The sequence below is a fragment of the Armigeres subalbatus genome, chromosome 1 (genome assembly GCF_024139115.2).
Source record: "Armigeres subalbatus isolate Guangzhou_Male chromosome 1, GZ_Asu_2, whole genome shotgun sequence".
NCBI classification, from domain to species: domain Eukaryota; kingdom Metazoa; phylum Arthropoda; class Insecta; order Diptera; family Culicidae; genus Armigeres; species Armigeres subalbatus.
In genome coordinates, this window is record NC_085139.1 from 157662476 (window position 1) to 157683368 (window position 20893).

Here is a 20893-nt window from a genome sequence, read left to right on the forward strand (position 1 = left end):
ACCTCAAGCGATGTTTTCCACTGATTTGTACGTCTTCGTGCGTTATCCTTATGAAGTATTGCTGTAAAGTGGGGGGCTGTTTGAAAAATAATTACCCCCAATTAATCGAAGTGGTTGTGTTCGACTTGTCCCAACATGATTAACTGTAATGGTGGAATACAACGATGCCTTTCGGCGTTCGTGACACACAAGCGTGATACGCGATAATCGATTGATTAATGCTCTTTAAATTAATAGCGCAGCGGCTAAAGCTTATTATTCATTGCGTGCGTGTTTTCCATCCACAGATAATGTAGGCAGCATACTGGAAAACCAATCTCCATCGCTGACGCCGCCCCCATCGCACCAATCCAAGACACCGCCACCGCATCCGGCGTTCATGGGGAACGCGGGCAGAACGGTCGGTGGTGGTGGCATCGGAGGAAGTGTCATCAGCACACACGGTACCGCCGGTGGCGCTCACAACGGGCTCGGTTCCGGCGGAAGCAGCCTCGGTGGTGGCAGCGGCAGCACCGGCGGCGATGATTGCGAATCCGATGACGACGGGCAGGAGATTATCGAGGAGGACGACGATGGCAGCGACCGGCCGTCGGATTCGGCTTCGCCCAATTCGAACGGCGCGATGCAGTCCAAGCGGAAAAAGAAAACCCGAACCGTGTTTTCGAGGGCGCAGGTTTTCCAGCTGGAGTCAACGTTTGATTTGAAAAGGTAAGCCGACGCGTGGGTGATTATGTTTCTAATTGATTGAATTGATTGTACGGGGCATCGGTTGATACGCATTAATGAAATTTGAAATGTAGATTGCTAATGTTCAATGAATATGGTTCAACATAAATGCTAATATGCACATTGAAATTAATTTTATGACAATGGTGTTATGATTGGTTGTTGGTGATTTTGTAGTTTATACTTTTGCTTTTATCGTACATCATAATTATTGTATCGAAAGGCATTCATTCATTTAATACCGGATACGAACTTTTTATAGCAGGCCTTAAAGTGAAATTGTTCAAAAGTAGAAGACGTATCATGTCCGAGTCTAAGATGCCTCAACTTTTGTATGTATTTTGATTTATAGTTTGGATGATAAGAGTTTTCTCCAAAGGATGTAAATATTGTCCGAATGTCCGTGATGCTGTGCACTAACGTTATCTCATGATCAGAAGAACATTTGTTGAGTTCGTTCCTTTTTAGATAATTAATTTATTTTATTTATCATCTCCAACATTTGTTTGCTACGGCTCCACCCCACTACCCCGAATGCCAGTACCCCGAATGCCATTACCCCGAGGGCCACTACCCCGAATGGGACAGTACCCCGAAAGCCATCACCCCGAATGGGACACTACCCCGAAATCCATTTCCCCGAAAGGCAATTACCCCGAAAACATTTAGAATCTGTAGTATTCTATTATTATGTTTAACATCAACATATATCGACGAATCGCAACATTTTTCAACCAACAGTTTTGATTTTTCTTCTAATTAGCTTTAGTTGTCATTCCTGTCATTATGGCCTGGAAAAGTACTATTCTACGAAATGGATTAAGAGATCCTTTTTTTCCAACAGAACACGTTTTACCGGTATAAGGTAAACAGAGGAGATGATGCCTTGTTTAAATGAACGAGTTTGCCCGGTATAAGGCAGACAGAGGAGATGATGCCTTCCTTAAATGGACGCGTTTGCCCGGTATGAGGCAGACAGAGGAGATGATGCCTTCTTTAAATGGACGCGTTTGCCCGGTATAAGGCAGAGAGAGGAGATGACGCCTTCTTTAAATGGACGCATTCGCCCGGTATAAGGCAGACAGTGGAGATGATGCCTTCTTTAAATGGACGGGTTTGCCCGGTTTAAGACAGACAGAGAAGATAATACCTCCTTTTAATGAAAGGCACATAGAAGAAATACTGCCTTTTTAAAAGTAACGTCTGATCGATAGAAGGCGAAACGAGATGATGCCTTCTTCAAGTCAACGCAACTTCCCGAACACAAACAAGATCTCCCTTTCTCTTACTCTCATACACAAACCCCCTTACTCACTCACTTCCTCTGTCTCACTAATTATTAGTAATTCACCCACTCTCATTCATTCACCCACTCTTACTTACTTAACTACTCTTACTCACTCATCCACTTTTACTCACTCATTTACTCTCAATCATTCGCTTTCTCGCTCACTCTTACTCACTCACTCTTACTCGATTACTCTTACTCGCTCGCTCACTAGCTTTTAATCGCTCACTAACTTTTATTCACTAACTTAATCACTCACTCACTCTTACTCACCCATTCACCCCCTCGTCGATTCTGAGATTTTGACCACGCTTCAACCAGAATCCGTTGCTTTTACTACAGCGATCAAGGAACAACTTCTACCTTGTTGCCCTAGTAGCCATGCTGACTTGGACCGCAGTTGCCTTCAACTCTCTGCAATTAATTGCATATTATTCAGCAACTCGGCCGTACGAAAACCATTTTTTTGTTAAATATCTTGGCTGTGCATATGCATAGCATATGTTTCGAAATGGACAAATTGATATGAAATTTGCGAAAAAGAATCCACGTGTCTTGGAGGGACTCGAACCCTCAACCACCTACCTCAACTCTCTGCATTGTGCATGAAAACGTGCTGCATAATCTCCCCCTGCCATTCAGGAATCTTGAAGAGTGCCATAAGAAGTGGAACGGGATCGTACGGAGTAAGAATACTTAGTTCCATAGTGCATTGAAACAATTTCAGTTCCAATTATTGTTCATTCATATGAATTATGAATAAACTTTTGTTGAGTAACATTTTTTTTATTGAAATGAAGTATAAACTTGAAATAATGACTAATTCGGGGTACTGACTCATTCGGGGTAGTGTCCCATTAGGGGTAATGGCATTCGGGGTAGTGACTCATTCGGGGTTGTGGCGTTCGGGGTAGTGGCCTTCGGGATAATGGCATTATGGGTAATGGAATTATGGGTAGTGTCGTAGAGTCGTTTGCTACACATATTGTATAAAGTAGTAATGTTAATCTATTCTTGATCTTCTTGGAAATGTTAACTTTGCTAACGATTGGAATACCTAGATTAGTCTTAACGGATAGCTGATCGTGTGTGATTGGATGTTATTATTTTACATTTGGCGTTGACAATCATTCCGTCCATATCGCACCACAGATTTAGTTTAACCAAGAAGTCGCGCTGTAATGTGGAGCAATTAAAAGCGAGAGCCCAACTTGGAAAATTTTGAAGTCGTCCGCATACATAGCAGTTCCTATAATAAACCCTTGCTGGTTTACGGATATTAAAGAACTCACAATTCCGTACAATGAGTCATGGACAACTCATTCAAGAAACTTGATTGTTTACAGCTTCTATAGTTCGGTAAATTCTCCGATAGACAAGGATTGGTTGAAGATATATAATTGACGTCGACAGCGCAATAGCATCGGTGCATTGCTTCAAGGAAGGTGGCGATTCGCCGTCGGGACCCGGACCTTTGGTGAAGTCCAAATCACAGAGCCACTTACAAACTTCATCGATAGAAACACGTCCTAATCGATTATTCTGTCAAGTAAACTTTATCGCTGACGGTGGAGTATTTTTTTAACTTGATTTGTGTGAATATTGTAAGGATCATTAGTTCTTCACTTGTCAGTGATAATGAAAGTGCTAGGAATCCACTGACTAAGGGAGGGCTGATACCAGCATCCCTCAAGTCAAACCAAGAGACCTCCGCAGGCGAAATACAAGATTTGATTAATAAAGCGGTAAGATGCGCGGTTATAAAGCAAGACCATATTGAGAGTGGCTGGGTTTGATTCCCTGTGCCGGTCTAGGCAATTTTCGGTTTGAAAATTGTCTCGACTTCCCTGGGCATAAAAGTATCATTGTATTAGCCTCATGATATACGAATATAAAAATGAAATGGTAACTTGGCTTAGAAACCTCGCGGGTAATAACTGTGGAAGTATTGAATGAACACTAAGAAGCGAGGCGGCAATGTCCCAGTGGGGGTGTAATGCCAATAAGAAGAAACGCAAAGCTCATCTTCAAAGTACGCACACATATAACACATCGAAATGAACTTCAAAATTCTGTTGGGTTTAAAGCTGGAAGGTATTAAAAGTAGGACGACAAAACATCAGGTACAGCAGGAAAGATTGTCATCAATGTTGAAGTCCTTCATCAATGTTCTTAGGTCAGATGGCTAGTTATGGTAACAGAAATCCGACGATACAATGACGAAGTGTGCTGTTCTCCGGAGATAAGACAACTTCAGACCCGTCAGATCCCGAACGTAGATTACAAAATCGTTCCGTAGCCGACTGAGAAACGGGAAAGACTTCAGACCGAAGGGTTTCCATGAACTCTTCAGAGCGTAAGGACGCAGAGCATGGACTTTGAAAGCGGTAGTTTTCGAGTTTCTGTAAAACAGTATATAGTCGATTGGTGACAAAATGAATGAAGCGATAGATTTGGGGAAACCTCGCCAGCTGACCTTGTTGTAGACACGGTTCAGAAGAAGAGGTCTTATGGCTTATGGTTGATGTGCCCGGGTAACCTGGTAACTGGGGAGGAGGGACTTACAACCTTGAAACTTCAGGGAGGCCCGCAAACCTCGGTGGATGGGACTTACACACGGGAGATGGCTCCTAGATTCTGTGGTACAGCCCTCTTTCTTTTAAGAAGTAGTTGTGGGCAGCTATACTAGCAGTATCGTCGGCTAGGACTACGGCATCGTCATCTATTCAATGTACACCATTTTCACCCTTTTCTGGATTTTGGAGGCATGATGAAGGAGGTCAGTTTTTATCTGCTGTTTAAATTGCACTCTACACATCAGGGGCCTTATTGTCCATCTCATCTCGACAGCACTGATCTTTAGTTAAATATGTAGTAGCAAGATTGTGTAGCCCTCTGCCCACTGCGGGATGTCAACATTGTCATCGACGACATGAACGCCCAGTTAGGAAGAGAAAAAATGTACAGACCGGTGATCGGATCGGATAATTGCACACCGTATCAAATGACAACGGCCAATGATGCATAAACTTTACAGCCGGATTTACTAAGAGGCCGAATTTGGGCAATGGCTTCTCTTTTATAACCAATTCCATCTATATTTTCCCGCTATTTTGCATTTAATTTCCATCCAACATGGAATTTACCATATAATGATGTAATGTTGGATATTTGGTAGCACCCTCATGTCTTTACAGCGGTACCAAACCCTCACTCTTCTTTCGGATCGGCTTTCAGTCACGGGTAATAGCGTTGACAATGTTACTTCATCGACGACGTTTCGATTTTACTTCATTGCCGACGATTTTTTATGTGTGCAAGATGTCTGGTTCCAATCGTCGATAAATTCCAGATGTCACGAACATCTGAGCTTACTGCAGTGCGAATATTGAACCCGATCACTACCTCGTGGCAGTATGCCTGAACTCAAACCTCTTGACGGTGTGCAACACGGGTTGAAGTCGACGATAGACAGCCCAAGATTAAACGCAACAGCTGGAAGCAGTGACGGGAAATGTCATATCGATGTCATGGGACTAATTTGTTAATAACTTTTTTCACAAGTAATTTACAATCGTATGTTTTATATAAACATAAAGCACTCAAAGGATACTAAAACTTTTTCTAATAGGTCATTGCTCTAAAACTGAAATTGTCGGCGTGAGAGCCGAATCAGTGTCAAATGACATTAATGTCATGACATTCCGTGACATTTTTTTTAAATTCGTTATCATGCCTCACACTGTATATTTAGAACAATGACCTGTTTGGCAAAGTTGTAGGATCCTTTAAGCATTACATATGTAACATATTAACATTAACATATGTTAATAAAAAAATCCGAGTTGTAAAAGACTTTTGAAAAAAAATATTAGCAAATTAGTAATAGCAACCCCATGACATTTTTTTGACATTTCCCATCACTGGCTGGAAGCGAATAGCAGCTACGCGCAGCTTCTCTTGAAGATGGTTGGAGTAATATTAGATCCGCCATTCGCCCGGATCAGGGAAACGGCAGGTATGATGGCAAATGTGAGTAGCTAGTGGAGGTGAAGTATGCAGCATGGGCGAGATTGATGCAACACCGTACAAGGGCGAACAAGGCACGATACAAACGGGCGTGGAACAGTCAAAATTCGATTCCCCTGAGGAAAAAAGCGCCATCAGGAAGACCGAGACCGTGAAGAGACGGAGCAACTTTATCACGCTAATAATGCACGAAAGTTCAATGAGAAGTTGAACCGTTCAGGTAAGGGCCACGTGCCACAGCCTGACATGTGGAGGGACATAAACGGGAACCTTCTTACGAACAAGCGAGAGGTAATCCAGAGGGCTACGGAGAGCACCTGAACGGTGACGCGGTAGGCAACGATGGCGGATTGGTGACGAACCTGGGAGCATACGCGAAGGCCTGGTTTTGGACCTCCATGAAATCCAAGAGAAGTTTGGCCGGTTGAAAAACAACAAAGCTCCAGCAGACAACAGTCAACACATGCTTTTACTATTTTCTCCCTCCACAATTAATGTTTTCGTACAATAATTTCACAAAGTATAACCTTTTTTGTGGCAAATATTCATTTCTTAACTACTTGCTCATTTAAGATATTAGAACAAATAAATCAGTACCCGTGGCTAACACTCTTTCAAGACTGTACGCCAAAGGTAATTAAACTCGATTCTGTTCTGTTTGCACTGCAGATGCAGTCGCATTTTGCGCCAAATCGTGTTCGCAGCCCTCTCAGATATCAATGAAACTTTCTGGACTTTGGTATTTACAAAATTTCATCTGTAGATAGGTAATTATCATAAGTAACATTTTAAGTTTCATAACGCTTCTGAAGACTATAATTTACTCTACAAGAGTGTTATAAAATCAGCCTAAAATTAAAATGTTACTAGGGTATGTTTCCTACCAACCGACAAGAGATCGCAAGCTGGGCACCATCAAGGAAAAAAAAGAAGATTTTGTAACAAAAACTTTTTCTTATTTAAATTGATTTTTTTCAGTGCCTTTTCATCCAAAATTAGACCAGTGAAGACTATAATTACAGACAAACAGACATGACACTTGTGAAATTGTCATCGTTCACTGATTTACTGGTCAATTTAAATACTCAATAGTGGATCACTCGTGGCGCGCGTTTGTTCAGTTATTTAATGGGAATTCTATTTTGCCTAAACTTTATCATCACGAAAATGCAACTAAGGAATTTATGAGCGTGCGATATTTTCATAATCTTGTGTTGCTTTTGTTTAGCTCTGCTGTCGCATTGTTTATTGCTGCGTTATAAAACGTTTAGTTTTATGAGTCGAACTAACTTGAAATCACAAACACCGGTTTACGTTCAAGCATTAATATCTGTTCTCCTCTTACGAATTTACGGAACTAAATTCTGATATTTTGCTTGCAAATCGACTTTTAATTTTAAAAATAGACTTTTTTCAGTGTAGAACTCTATTTCGAATTTGTATTTTTATTCGAAAGTTTGACTGATCTTGCTATGGTTACCCATACAACACTTTTTTGTAGGACATTTTCAGCTATATCCATTTGAAATAAATCGGTAAAAACAGTTTTACCCTTTCCAAAAGGTGGTTCAGAATAATTTTGGAAAATCTAATGCAAAGTGGCCTTTTGTCTACATTTCTACATGTCCAGTCGATATCGAGTCATAGAACATCGCCTCATGGAAGTTTGACTGTAGTTTAAAGTATAGCAGAAGATGAAAACGGTATGGAACCCATTTCCAGTTCTAGTGATTGCTACAACATGAGAAGTACCGTGGTGCATCGAAACCCGTACACCTAAGCACTTCAGCATATGAGAAAGTCTCTAAAAAATATGAATGGAATGCAAATAGAAAGTTCGCCATTGATCTAAGTGCAAGAGGGCCTATATTTTGTGTGTGCTTCACTATAATGCATTGAAAGCAACAAAAAATATGATATAATTATTTTATTACGTTTTTTTAAATTCCAGGGCCTACTATCCATTTCAATGTCCAGAAAACTTATATGATCAAGTATATGATCAGGATAAGATAAATTATTCATGAATGAATTTCCACAAACCTCCATCTACCCTCTACCGTGCGGGACCGAAATCCGTACAGCACCGAAATCCGTCCACATCATGAGATATCAATAAATCAAAGGAGGTTAAAGGTAATTAATGTAGGAATAATTAATCTTATCCTGTTCAGATACTTGACAGTAAGCTTTTAGGGTATAGAATTGGAACGAAGGCATTGAAAATAAAACCACAAAAATCAAAAACAAATCTCCACTCACCAAGCGCGGAGTTTGTGCCGCCATTTTGTTTTCGGGTAGAGCATAGTTGCACCAAAAGTATCTGTGTTTTAATTGCTTTTTGCAAATCATTACATAAGATAAGCGGAATGCAAATCAAAGGGATCGCTTCTCAAGGTTCATATCGAACTATTTACAGTGGTAGTTTAGTCAATCAGACTGTTTCAATTTAAATATGTAGTTAACAGATAGCTGTACGGATTTGATCCTTTGATTCGAAATCTGTCCACGGTGGACGGATTTCGAGTCAGGAGCAAGGAATGTAAAATAACAACATTGCCAATGACAACGACATTATCCTCTCTTGTAAATGTTGGGACAAACTCAACTCGCAATAAGCGTTTGTCCCAAACTGCAACAGAATAGGACAATTATCGCCTGCCACGCATTTTGAGAAGTAGTCGGTTTCCGATGATGTTTTTGGTTAAATTAGTATCAGTTATCATAGATTAGACATAAACTTAACCATCTGTTGACATGATTTGCGTTTTACTTCTGAAATAAACAAGTTATCGCAGTTTGAAAAGTTTACAACAATTACCTCTCCATGTTTGTTGCAAATAAAATGGAACGCAACAATGTCTTTATCCTCTGCAGATGGGGACAAAGAGTTATCGCTATTCTCTTTTGTCCCTTGTTTTTCGCATTTTTCAGCGACAATTACATTCCTTGGTCAGGAGTAGTTGATTTAATTCATTATTTTATCATGTTTTTCTTAGTTTTTAACCTTCTTCGGATATTAGAAAAAACTTACGAATAAGATGTTGGGGTCATATTGACCCAGAAATGTAAATGCTTATAAAACAGTCAAATTATAACCGAATTACAAAGTTTATATACCGTTCGAAAGATAAACTCATCAATTTTGTGGCTATGTGGTGATATGCTGGTTCTGGAGACAATGGCCACCGGGAAACGATTTCCACGGCGACCTTGTCGGTCATATAAAAGGAGCATAAAAATCGCTCCATATATGCCTTTTGATCGCTAATTCTTCATAAATTCTCTCAAAAGGGTAATGTATGGTCCATGAGAGGGTTTCCGACGAAAGTGGCCACTCCTGGTACATGCAAGGTGCCCCCGGGGAACCCGCAGGAGGGGACATTTCCGTTTTAGCACCAAAATATGCCGTGCGGCGGCTCTTTTGTCATGATTTTCCACCAAACAGATGGTTATGCGCTTGAAATCGATGAGTGACCACATTGGCCACTCCTGGTTCATGCAAGGTACCCCCGGGGAATCCGCAGGAGGGGACATTTCCGTTTTAGCACCAAAATATACCGTGCGGCGGCTCTGTCGTCATGATTTTCCACAAAATAGATGATAATGCGCTCAAAATCGATAAGTGACCACATTGGCCACTCTTGGAGCCTACGAGGTGCCCCGGGGAACCCGTAAAAGGGGACATTTCTGTTTTAACACCAAAATATGTCGTGCGACAGCTCTTTCGTCATGATTTTCCACAAAATAGATGATTATGTGCTCGAAATCGATAATTGACTACATTGGCCACTCTTGGAACCTCTGAGGTGCCCTTGGGGAACCCGTAGAAAGGAATATTTCCGTTTAAACTCCAAAATATGCCGTCATGATTTTCCACAAAATAGATGATTATGCGCTCGAAATCGATAATTGACAACATTGGCTACTCTTGGAGCCTATGAGGTGCCCTCGAGGAACCCGTAAAAGGGGACATTTCCGTTTTAACACCAAAATATGCCGTGTGGCGGCTCTTTTATCATGATTTTCCACCAAACAGATGGTCATGCGCTTGAAATCGATAAATGATCACATTGGCCACTCCTTGTATATGCAAGGTACCCCGGGAACCCGTAGGAGAGGACATTTCCGTTCTGGCACCAAAATGTGCGGTGCTGCGGCTCTCTCGTCATGATTTTCCACAAAATAGATGATTATGCGCTAGAAATCGATAATTGACCACATCGGCCGTTCTTGGAGTCTACAACCTTAATTTTTTTCGCCGAGATCTCAGCATTTTTTGTTTATTTTCCCGAGGTGGGCACCGCCGAGTTTCAGCAAACATAACTTTGCCGAGATCTCAGTAAAAGTGACGTTTCAGTTGCCGAGATACAGCAAATATTTTGCTGATAATCAGTAATAAACGAAATTTTCTGCCGAAGTTCAGTTTTGAAATTTACTGAGCTACAGCGGTGCCCAATTTTGCCGAGCTCGAGGGGCCCCCAGGGAACCCGAAGAATGCGATATTTCCATTTTAACACCGAAATATGCCGAGCGGCGACTCTTTCAGTGTGTTTTCCCACCAAAGAGATGTTATTCTCTCGAAATTAATAAGTGACCACATTGGCCACTCTTGAACCTATGAGGTGCCCTTGGGGAACCCGTAGAAATGGGCATTTCTCTTTCGTCATGATTTTCCAGAAAATAGATGATTATGCGTTTGAAATCGATAAGTGACCACATTGGCCACTCTTGGAACCAATTAGATGCCCACGGGAACCCGTAGATGGTGACATTTCCGTTTTTATACCGAAATGAATAAGTGACCACATTTTCCATTTTGGAACCTATGAAGTACCGCCGTGGAGCTCATAGGATAGGACATTTCCGTGCTTACTCTTACTCTTACTTAGGGCCGATGCCCACGTAGCGTGTTTTCAAGCTGCGTGCACGCCGCGTCCACGCAAGGTACCCGGCATCAAATGTAGTCGTGCACACGTTTACGTGTGCATTACTCCATTTGATGCTGGGTATCTTGCGTGAACGCGGCGTGCAAGCAGCGTGAAAAAACTTTACGTGGACATCGGCCCTTAAAGACATGCCGTGCAGCGGCTCTTTCACTATAATTTTCCATCAAATAGTTGGTTATGCTCTTGAAATCTAATATTAACCCGGGGGAACCCCAGGCCCAGTTTCGGTAATTGTGGAGTGCCGTGAAGAATCCATTGAAAGTGTCTGTGCACACAAAATCTCACTCACTTTTTAGGAACTTTTCCTCAACCGAATTGCTCGCAGTAAAAAGCATTCGACGAAAATCCTGCCCTATTGTTTCCTATTGAAAATTGGCCAGATCGGACTATGGGCTCCGAAGTTATGGCCAAAATACTAATTTCAGCAGCGGCATGGGAAAATCACTTTTCTGGCACTTATGCTCATCCGATTGGCTTGCAAAAAGTTGCGTTCAGCAGAAAATTTTAGAACCCAGCCCAGAAACTATTTTTTAATTTGACTCAGTACTCAATTTCAAATGAAGAACAATTTCAAGCGCATAACCAACTTTTTGAAGACTTGTGGCCAGGGTAGACAATGATAGACGAAGATAAAGCTGCCGCAAGCGGCACAGTACATTTCATATAACCATGAAAATGTCCTCTCCTACGGGTTCGCAGGGCATCTCAAAGGTTTCAAGAGTAGACAATATCACTAATCAACTCCAAGCACATGACCATCTATTTGGTAGAAAATAACAAAGAATAAGCCACCGCACGGCATATTTTGGTGTTAAAATGGAAATGTACTCTTCTACGGGCTCCCGGGGGCACCTCATAGGTTCTAAGGGTGAACAATATGTCAATAATCGATTTCTAGGGCACCCATTTGAAGGAAAATCACGACGAAAGAGCCGCCGCATGACATATGTTGGTGTAAAAATGGAAACGTCATATTCTACGTGTTCTCCGAGGGAGCCTCATAGGTTTCAAATGTAGCCACCCAAGTAACATTTTTAGTTTTATGACGGTCATGAAAACCATTATTTGCTCTACATGACTTCAATAAAACTAGGATAAAACCAAAATGATACTAGGGCAATGTGGTCACTTATCGATTTCGAGCGCACGTCCATCTGTTTGATGGGAAAACACCGGAAGAGCCACTGCATGGCTTACATTGGTGTAGAAATGGAAATGTCCCCTTCTACGGGTTCCCGGGGGGCCCCTCATAGGTTCCAGGCGTTGCCAATGTGGTCACTTATCGATTTCAAGCGCATAATCATCTATTTTGTGGAAAATCATGACGAAAAAGACGCCGCATGGCATATTTTCGTGCCAAAACGGAAATGTCCTCTCATACGGGTTCCCCGGGGGCCCCTTGCATGTACCAGGAGTGGCCAGTGTGGTCATTAATTAATCGATTTCAAGCGCATAACCATCTGTTTGGAGGAAAATCATGACAAAAGAGCCGCCGCACGGCATATTTTGGTGCTAAAACGGAAATGTCCCCTCCTGCGGGTTTCCCGGGGCACCTTGCATGTACCAGGAGTGGCCAATGTGGTCACTTATCGATTTCAAGCGCATTATCATCTATTTTGTGGAAAATCATGACGAAAAAGACGCCGCACGGCATATTTTCGTGCCAAAACGGAAATGTCCTCTCATACGGGTTCCCCGGGGGCACCTTGTATGTACCAGGAGTGGCCAATGTGGTCATTAATCGATTTCAAGCGCATAACCATCTGTTTGGTGGAAAATCATGACAAAAGAGCCGCCGCATGGCATATTTTGGTGCTAAAACGGAAATGTCCCCTCCTGCGGATTCCCCGGGGGCACCTTGCATGTACCAGGAGTGGCCAATGTGGTCACTTATCGATTTCAAGCGCATAACCATCTGTTTGGTGGAAAATCATGACAAAAGAGCCGCCGCACGGCATATTTTGGTGCTAAAACGGAAATGTCCCCTCCTGCGGATTCCCCGGGGGCACCTTGCATGTACCAGGAGTGGCCAATGTGGTCACTTATCGATTTCAAGCGCATAACCATCTGTTTGGTGGAAAATCATGACAAAAGAGCCGCCGCACGGCATATTTTGGTGCTAAAACGGAAATGTCCCCTCCTGCGGGTTCCCCGGGGGCACCTTGCATGTACCAGGAGTGGCCACTTTCGTCGGAAACCCTCTCATGGACCATGCATTACCGTTTTAAGAGAATATATGAAGAATTAGCGATCGAATGGCATATATGGGGCGATTTTTATGCTCCCCTTATATGACCGACAAGGTCCCCGTGGAAGTCGTTTCCCGGTGGCCATTGTCTCCAGAACCAGCATATCACCACATAGCCACAAAATTGATGAGTTTATCTTTCGAACGGTATATAAACTTTGTAATTCGGTTATAATTTGACTGTTTTATAAGCATTTACATTTCTGGGTCAATATGACCCCAACATCTTATTCGTAACTTTTTTTGTGGGGTCGTTCCTGTTGCACCTTAAAATACTTTTTTCATGTCAGATGCTTCATTTCCACAAAATATTAAAAGTCAAGAAATTTCAGAAAGATCGGATTATCAGGTAAAAAGTTATTCTACTTTGAAGTTTCGTTTTGGGTCATATTGACCCCAACATCTTACTAAGGTTAATGAGTAAATGTGAAACACTTCAAAAGTGGAAGCCTTCATTCGCCTGTATCAATGACAAACGTTTTATTTACATTCGATTACTATTTTCTAATGACTTTTTCATATACTAAGGTGCTTAAGTGTACGGATTTCGATGCCCCACGGTACTACCAAAATTTTTGTTTTCGCTAAAATCACTATTTTGCTTTCTAAATACGGTTTGCGCATTGCATTTTTTTACTCGCAATTTTATCAATTTCACACTTTTTTTGAATTTTGTTTTCCAATTTTTTTATCGAATCAAATAATTTTTTGAATCTATTATAATCATTTTTTTGATTTTTCAACATATTTAGAGTTTGAAAATTCCTTATCAATGCTGACTCATTGCAATTTTAAAATTAATAAATCTGTAGAACTTTGAAAATTTACGTTAAACCACATTTAAACATGCATTGAAGTTTATATTATTGCAACATAAAAAACTTTTCGAAATCTGATCAATTGAAAATTACAAAATATAATCAAAATACCCCGTCTAAAAGCGGTCTTGGGCATTAGAGGGTTAATTTATTGATATCTCATGAAGTGGATGGACTTCGGTCCCCGACGGTATAGGGAAAAGAAGCAAAGTAGAATAATTGAACGGGCCTGGGATTGAACTCACGACCTCCTGCGTATGAAGCAAAAGTGGTAGCCATAAGACCACCACTGTAAATAAAAACGGGCTGAATAAAAACATCAGAGTTTCATAACTGTCATATAGACCGTCAGAAATTTACGGTTTCGTTGAAAATTTTATTATTGCCCTCGCTCATACTCAGAGGCATATGTGTAAAACATTTCATTGCTTTAAAAAAGCACTTGGAAGTCAAAATATGATTCAGAAAGATGTACGGATGATTCATTGTGATTCAAACACAATTATTTCAGTTAACAGAAAAATCATTGCTAGAAAATTTCCATAAATATGATTTGGTTTTTCCTTTGTTTCTTATAGAACCGGATCTTTTTGGTTGAACCAGATCAGACATATAACTCCATCTAGGGGAACGGTTCGGCACTTCATCCCATAGCTCCTATTTCCATCCCATCAAAATCAAACCAAAGAAAAGGAATTTGGTTTGTTTCTTATTTTTGTGATTTTTTTCACCAGTGAGCACGCGTGTTAGCAGAAAGAAGCGACGAGATTGGTGGTATATTTCTTTGTTTTGCGATGAGATGAATATATGTTCAGTGAGATGGAAATCGGAACAGTTCCCCTTTATAGTAGTTTTGCCGACTCGATATGTAACAAAACGTTGAAACATACGTTATTCATTAGGTCAAACCAAGGGCGCTAGTAAAAGTCTCTCAACGAGCAATCGAAATTACGATATAAAGTTTAAAATCTCTCTGAGCATCTGATGTACTCGGAACGGCAGAGAAATCCATTAACTTCCATCCAGCAGCCAAAACACCGCACCGTGCCACCTGCTGCCAAGCCGAGCGCACAACAGAACAGCATTCAAACTGCAATCAATTCTATCGATTTTCAATTTCAACCCTGATCTTATTACAACCCACTCACTCACTCACTCGTCCTGTGTTTTGCTATCTCTCCGGAAAACAGGTACCTCAGCTCGTCGGAGCGCGCCGGTCTGGCAGCATCCCTTCGGCTCACCGAGACGCAGGTGAAAATCTGGTTCCAGAACCGTCGCAACAAATGGAAGCGGCAACTCGCGGCCGAACTGGAGGCAGCCAATATGGCGAACATGGCGCATGCGGCCCAACGACTGGTTCGCGTGCCCGTCCTGTACCACGAGGGGGCCGCCGGTGGGTTTGTTCCACCTCCTCCGCATCCCCACTCCCAGCAGCTGTACTACACGGCGGCGGCGGCGCGTGGCGGCAGCCCACCCCGGCCACCGCTCTCGTCCTTGGTGTAATATTGCGTTTCGAACATCGGTACTACAACTGTCGTCGGCAGCGGCAATTGTGCTGGTGGTAGTGGCGATGGTGGCACTTGTACCGGCAGCAGCCAGAACTAGTACCAATCTGTGGAATGGAGTAATAGGGAATCCCCTGATAGGAACCAACAACTTCAGAGTTGAATCGCTTTGTGAAGCAATTTTAACGTAATACAGAGAATTCCAAATAGAGCAGAGAAATATGGTTTTAACCTTAGTAGAAGCAGAGGCAAAAGCGATCTCCAGAGAATATACAGTAAATGTGTAAATAGTGTGCAGGCGCAAAATAAGTTTTATAGAGAGTCGTATCCAGGCGATGAAATCATTTGGACAACAGAAATATTTTAAAGTTAGAACCGCAATGAAGAATGACTGCAATAAATCACGCTCCTCGTGTAAGAAATATTTGAGATAAAAATAAACTTTGGTTGGAAATAAATTTGAAAAAGGGCATTGTCAACACCAGAGCAGTTTTCCAAAACATGCTGATTGAATTTGATCTTCAACTTTCGATGGTTCATTATTTATTTAAAATGAAATCCAGATTGTCGGTAACACGTTTAGTTTGGTGATTATATTTCAGTTGCTTTTTCCGGTATATCTACCTTGAATTTCGAGAGACGCATGAGAAATTCAATATTTCCAATTGAAATGAATTCCAATCGAAAAGAATTGAATAAGCTTCCAAAACTAAGTTTGCTTCCATATGTTAATTTCATAAAAACTGAACGTGTTAAAACAAATCTGTAGAAAAACGCCATTTGAATTGTTGAAATTAGGTAAAATTGATTTATTACCCGTGGTTTACGATTCCAAAGCTACAACAAAATTCCAACCAAAAGAGGAGTGTAAATATCGAGTTTTATAAAGTTCCCATGTATCTGACTCCGTAAATATGTATTTTAAATAGCCCTAGAAAACAAAAGTTAATGATAGAAAAAAAATAATCGCTTTACTTGTGTAGACTATTTCAAAAACTAAACAAATCTTCTAACCGAAAATAAATACAAACTATTACGCCTGGTTTAGCCCCAATATTTTCTGTTCAGTAGCCGATTATTACGACTCGTTTCCGACATTCCAGTTGTACAGTGTGTATAAAGTATCGTTTTAAGGCCTTAGTTCACAGATATGTTTGTATATTTATTACAAAACGTACAGTACAGATAAGTAGACTAATATGAAGAATGACTTTAATAGCGTTTAACAAGGAACATCACCTAAAATGGATCCTAGAAGTGCATTGCGTCATACAAGGCGGCTTGAGTGCCACCGACTACTGCATCTCGATTGAAATACCTAATGACATATGCGAAATATAATATTCACACAATTGTTATATAAAACATGGGGTTGTTTTTGTTGAATATTGAGAAATTCTTATATGGTAATGTGTCAAGCATGCGGCTGAACAACAGTGTAATTCAATCAAAGTTAATTGCCTATATTCTGGGGATTGAACCACCCGACATGGACATTAATTTACAGTGTTGTGAAAACTCATATGTGAATAGGGTAGAGAACCATTTGGGCCGCACCCCCTATTCCCGTCAGCAACGTTCATTACTCGAGCGAATTACAACCGAATTACTTGTTTTTTAGTACATGGTTAGTTTCTGTCGATATCTAGTGATGTACAAACAATCAAGCCATTTGGTTGGAACGCGGTTGAGTTATTAACGTTGCGGACGGGAATAGGGGGTGCTGCCCAAATGGCCCCGCTCCCTATGTACATTTTGTGGAAGATATTGATTTGAAAAATGCATTGGAGGTAACCACTTTCCCTTCGATGGGACTCGAACCCACGACCCTCAGACATATGTTCATGGTCATCCAAGAAAACCCTGGAGTGAGGCCTATTGATCTCCACGCATGGCTGGAGATATTCCGGCTTGTTTAAAAAGTGGTACATGCCCTTTGTGGTACATAGAATGGAATGTGTCCAATGCACATGTTCATGGACATTCAAGAAAACTCTAGAATACGGCGTGCTAGTGCTTCCTAGTGCATTGGAGTCTATTTTGGCCCAGAGAATAAAAAACGTTACAGTTTTGTAACCAAATGAGATAGGGTTTTGAAATTTTCTGACTTTTCCTAACTTTTGGAAACAAAAATTTTTCGGTTGTTATCAGCTTCCAGTGACCTCTAGCGAAAATTTGGAAATGCTATAAAATTTACGTAGCAATAATCCCAATAGAATGTAACCATTGTTTATTTCCATGGATCAGCACTATTCCTGGTTATTCCAAAGTCCGGTGTCCGTCCTGAAAATTCGGAGCGTCCGTTAAAGGTGTCAAATCATGAATCTCATCATAGATAAGCGCAGTTTTTTCAATGCTTTTCATTATCGAACGCTGAGTGAAAACAATATTTTGGTCACCCATTTTGATTGCCATCCACACCGGAGGTCTTCCGGAAGATCCGAAACGTCCCTAAAGTGGTCAATTCATGAAACTTATCATAGAAAAGCGCATTTTTTTAAAGCTTCCCATTTTCGAACGCTGAGTAACACCACAAACATTTGTGACTCAGCGTTTGGTAATGGAAAGCTTTGAAAAAACGAGCCCTTTTATAATGAATTTCATGAATTAACCTCTATAACGGACTGAATGAGATCCGGTGGTCACTCAGGTCCATAAAAACGGGTCACCATAATAATTGGTTACTCAGCGTTCGAAAATGGAAAGCTTTGAAAAAAAAACCGCGCTCTTCTTTGATGAGTTTCATGAATTGACACTTTAACAGACGCTCCGGATCTTCCGGAGGGACACCGGACGGTGGAATAACCAAGAATTGTGTTGATCCATGGAAATAGACAATGACCACATTCTATTGGGATTGTTGCTACGCAAATTGGAGAGCATTTCCAAAATTACCCTTCGAAAGGCAAGAAATCACATCAAAAATTGGCCTTTCCCAAGTAAGCAAAAGTTCCTTTAAGAGTATGTTTTTCGCTTAATCAGCTTTACTGAGCTGGTTAAGCGAAAAACGTACTCTAAAAGAACTTTTTATTACTTGGGTAGAATCTATGTTCCTTCAAAACATTCCAGAGAACCGGAATGGCCAAATTGTAAATTGTCCGTAACGACATCCGCAGAATCCATACGTCTTCAATTTGATTCCAAAAGATTGAAAATGGGTTCTTTGTCAGCGAATTGAAGTTGGGGTCATTTTTGACCCGCTAATGCACAATGCACAATAATGATCTTCATGCATATCCAGAGATCTATCGGCTTGTGGCGAAAGTGGTACATTAAAGTGGAAGTTATTTAATGAAAATTGTCAGTTGTTTGCAATATTGGCCATTACAAATATTTAATTTAAATTATGTCCATGAAAAAAAGACAAGCCACTTTTTAAAATTTTAAATTTTAATAACATCTGGTAAAAAAGGATTTGATAAAATCGGGTCGAAAACGTGATAAAACCGGGGTAGACAAAATCAGGTCTACATTGTACCAAGATGGGGTCACACAACTTGTTGATTCTTCAATAACGGCCTCCATTACTGAGGTTAATACGGAGATCTTGATACTACCTACCTACCTAGCAATAACTGTCTCCTTTACAGAGGTTTATCTACTTGACTCCATGATTCATTTCATTTATTTAGTTAACATCTAAACAGATAACACTGAATCAACAATTTGACGCCACAATGCACGGTTCGAGGCCGCATCTCTCCATCCTCGGATACGCCCCACGCTCGCCAAGTCGTTCTGCACCTGGTCTGCCCATCTCGCTCGCTGCGCTCCACGCCGTCTCGTACCTGCCGGATCGGAGCAAACACCATCTTGGCAGGGTTGCTGTCCGGCTTTCTTGCAACATGTCCTGCCCATCGTACCCTTCCGGCTTTGGCTACCTTCTGGATACTGGGTTCGCCGTAGAGTTGGGCGAGCTCATGGTTCATTCTTCGCCGCCACACACCGTCTTCTTGCACACCGCCAAAGATGGTCCTAAGCACCCGTCTCTCGAATACTCTGAGTGCTTGCAAGTCCTCCTCGAGCATTGTCCATGTTTCATGTCCGTAGAGAACTACCGGTCTTATTAACGTCTTGTACATGACACATTTGGTGCGGTGGCGAATCTTTTTTGACCGCAGTTTCTTCTGGAGCCCGTAGTAGGCCCGACTTCCACAGATGATGCGCCTTCGTATTTCACGACTAACGTTGTTGTCAGCCGTTAGCAAGGATCCGAGGTAGACGAATTCCTCGACCACCTCGAAGGCATCCCCGTCTATCGTAACACTGCTTCTCAGGCGGGCCCTGTCGCGGCCGTCAACGAAGCCGGCTTGATAACTTCCCACGAACTCGTTCACTAATGGTGACAGACGACGGAAGATGATCTGGGATATCACTTTGTAGGCGGCATTAAGGATGGTGATCGCTCTAAAGTTCTCACACTCCAGTTTGTCGCCTTTCTTGTAGATGGGGCATATAACCCCTTCCTTCCACTCCTCCGGTAGCTGTTCGGTTTCCCAGATTCTGACTATCAGTTTGTGCAGGCAAGTAGCCAGCTTTTCCGGGCCCATCTTGATGAGCTCAGCTCCGATACCATCCTTACCAGCTGCTTTATTGGTCTTTAGCTGTTGAATGGCATCCTTAACTTCCCTCAAGGTGGGGGCTGGTTGGCTTCCATCGTCCGCTGAACTGACGTAGTCATCTCCTCCGCTGCCTTGACTTTCACTGCCTGTACTCTCAGCGCCATTCAGATGTTCCTCGTAGTGCTGCTTCCACCTTTCGTTCACCACACGTTCGTCCGTCAAGATGCTCCCATCCTTATCCCGGCACATTTCGGCTCGCGGCACGAAGCCTTTGCGGGATGCGTTGAGCTTCTGATAGAACTTGCGTGTATCTTGAGAACGGCACAGCTGTTCCATCTCCTCGCACTCCGCTTCTTCCAGGCGGCGTTTCTTCTCCTGAAAAAGGCGGGTCTGCTGTCTCCGCTTCCGTCTATAACGTTCCACGTTCTGCCGGGTACTTTGCTGCAGCGCGACCGCCCGCGCTGCGTCCTTCTCCTCCAGAATCTGTCTGCACTCGTCGTCGAACCAATCGTTCCGTCGACTTCGACCCATATACCCGACGTTGTTCTCCGCTGCGTCGTTAATGGCTGCTTTAACTGTACTCCAGCAGTCCTCAAGAGGGGCCCCATCGAGCTCACCCTCTTCCGGCAACGCTGCCTCGAGATGCTGCGCGTATGCATTGGCGACATCAGGTTGCTTCAGTCGCTCTAGGTCGTACCGCGGCGGTCGTCGGTACCGAACATTGTTGATGACGGATAGTTTTGGGCGCAGTTTAACCATCACCAGATA

General features: G+C 42.0%; 1 protein-coding gene across 1 annotated transcript in view; it reads left to right on the forward strand.

Moving 5' to 3' along the window:
- The window catches only part of LOC134205388 (homeobox protein Hmx), a 102338-nt gene extending 85410 nt beyond the window's left edge, over nt 1-16928 (forward strand). The window contains exons 3-4 of the mRNA XM_062680615.1: nt 288-708; nt 15249-16928. Coding sequence (XP_062536599.1) covers nt 288-708; nt 15249-15561 — 734 coding nt within the window. The 3' untranslated portion in view covers nt 15562-16928. The remainder of the gene's footprint in view (nt 1-287; nt 709-15248) is intronic.
- The last annotated feature ends 3965 nt before the right edge of the window (nt 16929-20893 follow it).